General features: G+C 55.7%; 1 protein-coding gene across 1 annotated transcript; it reads left to right on the forward strand.

The window, feature by feature from the left end:
• The first annotated feature begins 332 nt into the window (after positions 1-332).
• On the forward strand, positions 333-4059 carry NKX2-3 (NK2 homeobox 3). The gene is made up of 2 exons (XM_031956234.1): positions 333-866; positions 2318-4059. Exons 1-2 carry the CDS (start codon positions 512-514, stop codon positions 3004-3006), a joined length of 1044 nt encoding a protein of 347 aa, XP_031812094.1. The 5' UTR covers positions 333-511; the 3' UTR covers positions 3007-4059.
• Positions 4060-5696: the final 1637 nt, after the last annotated feature.

The raw sequence follows: 5696 nt of genomic DNA on the forward strand, positions 1-5696 counted from the left end.
GGGAAGCCAATAACGAGCAACATTCCCAAGCAGCTGGTGCCTCCTTGGGCCAATCTGGGACCCTCTGACCTCAGCAGCTTTGCACCTAGCGGCTTGGCCCAGGCCCTGCTCTAGGAAGCCATGGATTTTCCCGATTCTCTTCTTAGTCAATTTCTATTTCTGGTAGGACTGTGGGTTCTCTGGAAGGGGCAGTGGGGGGCGTGATCAGCTTCCATCTAAGCCAATAGAGAAGAAGCCCGGGGAACAGTCCCAGCCCCCGCCGTGACGTCTCGACCAGGGACAGAGGCGGCTTCTGAGCCCTACTCCTAGTCCCTGCAGTGGCTGTAACAAAACCCAGACCCCCGGTTCCAGGCTAATGGAGGCAATTTAGACTGCAGCGGGACCTCGTCCATCGTTTGTCAAAAGTCCTTTTCGGCAGCAGTGGTAGAGGCAGGAGGACAGCAGGAACCGCTTCCCCGCCCCTCCGTCGAGGATTTATTGAGTATTTGCTTTGAGCAATTAAGTTGCTCTGATGATGTTACCAAGCCCGGTCACTTCCACACCTTTCTCTGTCAAAGACATTTTGAATCTGGAGCAGCAGCAACAACAGTACCACGGCGGGCACTTGCAGACGGACTTGGATCAGCATTTCCATTCGACCTCCTCCTGCATGTTGGCTGCGGGGGAGACGGCCCAATTTTCTGATGGGGGGGAGGAGGAGGAGGAGGGAGAGAAACTGCCCTATTTAAACTCAATAGCCGCAGCCGAGAGCCACGGGGAGACGGGGATTTGTCCCGAGAGCTATGTCCACACGGTCCTCCGCGGCTCCTGCGGGCCCAAGGACCAAGAAGAGGAGGCCGACGGGGTCGTGAGGGACAGGAGCCAGAGTGAGTAGAGGGGGCAAGAAAAGCGCCCGCACACCTGGAACAAAGGCGGAGGCCCGCACACCTCCCATAAACTGCCAGCAGGGCCTCCCGCTCCTTTAGCCTTTGGTGGGGGTCAGGCCCCAGTCCTGTGCAGCGACAGCTCCGACACAACGCAGGTACCTGCGAGGGAGCAAGGGGCGGGGGTTGGGGGAAGAGGTGACCCCGAAAACCTCAGCCGCGGACTGGAGAGCGAGGCTGTCACCCTACAAACCGCAAGTGTGGGGAAGGGCGCGTTCCCGGGGGCTTGGGGTGGGGGTGGGGGGTAGGCTAGAGATCAATGCCACTGACGCTGTAGCTGCCAACAGGCTTTTTGCCCGTGGCCTGAGAAATTGCTAGTTCTTGGAGGGGATTCCCCCCTTTTCCCACAGCTGATAATTTAGTGCTATAGAAAAAGGAAGCTTCTCTCCTTCCCGCTATCCCTCGGTCAGAGAGGTATTCTCACGCCCACAGACTGTCGGTCTCCTGGCTCAGTAGCAGCCTGGGCGCTACCACTCAGTAACCACAATGCAGACATGGAAACCAGAACTGGTCGATTTGAGGAGTTCTTATACAGCAGCCCCTGAGTTGTTAGGAGGACAATTCCAGGCCTGGGCCTCTTAGCACTCCGGCCCTCAAGCTTTAGCCATAACTGAAAACTCTCAAGAGCCTTGCTTTGTGTCACTGTAGAAGATACCCTTGGCTTCCCCAGGGACCACTCATTTGGGCTCTGGAGAAAGGCCTTGAGCAAGATCCCTCATAAGATTTCTGGGGAGATTTTGACAAAGAGGCATAGAATCAGAAAGTCACAGTGAAAGGGGGTAAACTAAAAGAGACTTTAAAGGTCATCCAGTCCAAGTCCCCTTTTACGTGAGAAACTTGAGGCCCTGTTGCTTTCCTGTAGGGAGTCTGATATGGAGCTGACAGTAAACCTGGACCTGAAACCTACCTGCAACTGACACCACACACACACACACACACACACACACACACACACACACACCCCTCTGTGGATTTGTGTGCTGCTTGTGATAACAGCCACTGGAAATTCACATAGAAATTTCTAATTTACTTACACAGCCTATTCAAGGAGAGCATAAAATGTAAATACAAACACTTCTCACAACTCACAACATACAGACATTGTACTTAACTGCAAGTGCATCATATCACCCATACAGGTTTTGGGACACCGAATACGTGTAGTCGAAATTGATTTCCCTTAGTGAGAGATGAATAGAAAGAAGTGATGCACACTTCAAGTACAGGAAGGCATTCCCCTCTCTCTAGTATTGTACCCAGAGCCACAAACGGTCCCAGATACAGGCATACACTCGCACACCGATCTTCTGCTAATCAGTTCCTCCTGCGCAGATGGTGCTTCAAGACTGATGGAGGGGAACGTTAAGCAACACTTGTTTTTGCTCCTTCCTCAGAAAGCTGCCCGCTGAAGAAGCCGCTGGAGGCAGGAGAGTGTAAGGCCGAGGAGAGCGAGAGGCCGAAGCAGCGAAGCCGGAGAAAGCCCAGGGTCCTCTTCTCTCAAGCTCAGGTTTTCGAGCTGGAAAGGAGATTTAAGCAACAGAGGTATTTGTCTGCGCCAGAACGGGAGCACCTTGCCAGTAGCCTAAAGCTCACGTCTACGCAGGTGAAGATCTGGTTTCAGAACCGGAGGTACAAGTGTAAGAGGCAGCGTCAGGACAAGTCTTTGGAGATGGGGACGCACCCACACCCGCCGCCTCCCAGGAGGGTGGCGGTGCCAGTGTTGGTGCGGGACGGGAAACCCTGCATCAGTGGGGCGCAAAGTTACAACGCTCCTTATAGCGTGGGCGCCAGCCCTTACTCTTATAACAGCTTCCCGAGCTACGGCTACGGGAACTCGGCCGCCGCCGCCGCCGCTGCCGCCGCCTATAGTGGCAACTACGGCTGCACTTACCCAGGTAGCAGCGGCGCGGCCGCAGCCGCGGCCATCCCGCCAGCCTGCAACGCTGCAGGAGGCGGCCCCTTTGTGAACGTGAGCAACCTAGGAGGCTTCGGGGGAGCCGCGCAGCCCCTCCAGAGCCTCCACCAGGGCAGCGCAGTGCCGGCCTGCGCCCAGGGCACTTTGCAGGGCATCCGAGCCTGGTAGGAGCTGCCGAGGAGGCTCTGGAGCAGCCTGCAGGGTATTCTTCAGACTGAAGGGCGGGAAAGACCCCGGCCGGGGATGATGGACCTGGCCGTGTCCCCTCCCTAAAGAAATCTTCAGGCCCCTGGGCTCAAAGTGCAGCTGACTCGGGACCGGAAATGGTGGGGGAAAGAGAGGGCTCCCCGTTTCTATCTACCACATCAGACTCTATTTGGCAGAGAGGAAAAATAATGGTCTAAACATATATACTTACAGCTATGCTATGTTTAACAGGGACTTGTTTGAGGCCAATCGCAGCTAAGCTCAGAGAACAGGCCGGAGGCTGGGTTGCCTTTCCTAGCCTGCATCCCCGGGGTGGGGAGTGATGGGATGCACTCCTCACTAAGCGCCAGACCCAAGGGAATTCCTTTCCTCCAACCTTCCCTCTGCTTTCACGAAGAATTAGCATTAGCGAGGAAAGAAAAAAGTGAAGGGGAGAAACGGGCAATGAGCGGCCGGACCCCATATTCTCTCCTCTCGTTTTGCTACCATTCTGAGCTCTCAGCCTAAGCTGGTTTCCGAAAAAGAGCTATCTTCACATCCCTCACAAACAACAGTCCTTTAACGAGTCTTTTTGCTGCCCTTTCCAGTCGTACCTTGTCCCCTCCATTCCATACTGCCCGGGCAGACTTGCTAAGTGGGGGACTGGGAGGTGGGGAAGAGGCGGTGCTGGAAAGAAGTAGGTCCTAAGAGCATCCTCGCCCACCTCCCGGGGGGCCGCGAGAATCCTCGGCCTCCCTTCCGGGGCCGCTTCAGAGCAGGCGCCAACACGGACTCTAAGAGTTTTCCAGTCCAAATTGCAGATTAGCAGAGCAGGCTACCAGATCAAAGGGTTTCGTGGGTTAATCAAATTGTGTAGCCCAGGGCGCCCAGGAAGGTATTACTTTGTTTCTTTTCTGTTCCATATTCTGTATCCAGCACATATTATAAATATATATACCTATATACACACCGTGTACACACCAGCTGCCATACACTACAGGAATTAATAAAGAAGGTGCAATATTTCCAAATCCACATTCGGCTACAGAAACTTTATTGACTCAAAGAGGAAATTAAATCTATTGTAAATAGAGGAACAGAGAAATTAGGATTGCATCCCTCTCCATGCCCTTTCTAAAGCCCTGTCGCGTAGGATGCGTAAAATGGGGCCTCTGTCACGACCACTCCTTATCTTCTCTTAAAAGTATATCTAATTTCAGTTACGCCGGGCAGCCAAAGAATCCCACCCTTCAGTTGGCCTTAGCCCCCAATTCTCTTGTCTCCCGGCCCTCCCCAGTCTTACAGATGATCCCATTCTGAGTTCGGGCCAAGCTGGATTCGGGGCTCGGGCCTTAAAACTCAATAGTCACAGACTCCGAAAGTAACTGGAAAAATCGCCTCCACCTCCCCCACTAGGCTAGAGCCCAGCCGGGAAACTGCTCCTCCCTCCCCAGCAGACCCTGACACCCAAGGTGGGGGTGCTTCATCCCACTACTGCCCACGGCCCCCCCCCCCCAGTTTCTCTTCTCTCTCTCTACTCCCCTTACCCCACCCCCAGCCCTATCCCCAGCCCCGGTAGAGCCGGACTCTCTTTCCCCGCGAGCCGCGGCTTTGTCGGGCTCCCAGTCACTTGCGGAGAATGTCTGTGCGAGGGCAGCCCTGCCACACGGCCCGATTGTGAGCGTGCCAAGGCGGGAGAATGGGGAGGCATTAGAGAGCCGCGCCATTGTGGGGCCGGGCCAAGCTGAAAGGCGGCTCCGGGCCGGGAAGGTGCGGAAAGAATGGCTTTTTATTGGAGTCCAGAACAAAAGGTGTGGTAGGAAGGCGAGGTCCCCTTCACGAACAAAAACCCCAGCGCGTCTGGATTGACGTCCCCCCAGAGCTCCCCTATTGCTTCTCAGAGCGGGGGCTTTGTGCAGCAGTCTACTGAACAGAGGGACAGAGAAATGCGCGGGGGTTTTGTTCCCCACTTTTTGTGAGCTGGGTGGAGAGGGGGAGGCTAGGGGGACGGAGGTTGGGGCGGGAAGCAGGGAGGGGCACGCTGATTAAGGCCACGGCCGAGCCGGGAGCAGAGAGGTTCAGCGGGAGGCGGCGGCCTGAATGCGGGGTCATTCTTGCTACAAGTTTAGCAATTTCGCTTTTACAGAAGGGGGCGGGGGAAGGGGTAGCGGGGAGGGGATAGCTCCCGAGCTGCGGCGGGGATCTGGGGCTAGAGAAAAGAGGGAAATGGAAGAGGAGGAGGAGGGGGAGGGAGGCCGAGGAGTTCTTGGAATCTCAGTTGACCGCCCAGGCAGCAGCGCGCTCAGATAAATGGGGAGTGGGGGGCGGTGCTGGAGGGATGCGGGACTTGGAAAGGCGGTGCCTCTCTCTGAGGCCGATTCCAGTGGATTCCGCAGCTCGGAGCCTCCCCTCCATCCTCCGTGCGACAGGCTGGCGGAGCCTGTCTGCTGGAAACAGATCAGTCTGCCTGTTCTTTCACCCTCTGCTCTACAGCTGTCCTGTACAGATGCCCTCCACCCTCTGTCTCTCAACCTCTCGGATCGATCACACCTTCCTAAAGAAACCACTCTCCAGCTCTCCTACCCCGCTCCCATCTCTTCATTCCGCGGTTGGGGCCCAGATAGGGTGATGAATTGGGGGGAGCTCCTTGGGCATGTGTTGGCAAGATATGG

This window comes from Sarcophilus harrisii, chromosome 2 (assembly GCF_902635505.1).
Source record: "Sarcophilus harrisii chromosome 2, mSarHar1.11, whole genome shotgun sequence".
In the NCBI taxonomy this organism is placed as follows: domain Eukaryota; kingdom Metazoa; phylum Chordata; class Mammalia; order Dasyuromorphia; family Dasyuridae; genus Sarcophilus; species Sarcophilus harrisii.

Bases quoted from the DNA above. Each gene is read 5' to 3' on its own strand.
- NKX2-3 (XM_031956234.1), top strand. From the start codon at position 512: ATGATGTTACCAAGCCCGGTCACTTCCACACCTTTCTCTGTCAAAGAC. The intron at 867-2,317 runs GTGAGTAGAGGG...CTCCTTCCTCAG, and splicing joins CGTGAGGGACAGGAGCCAGA to AAAGCTGCCCGCTGAAGAAG.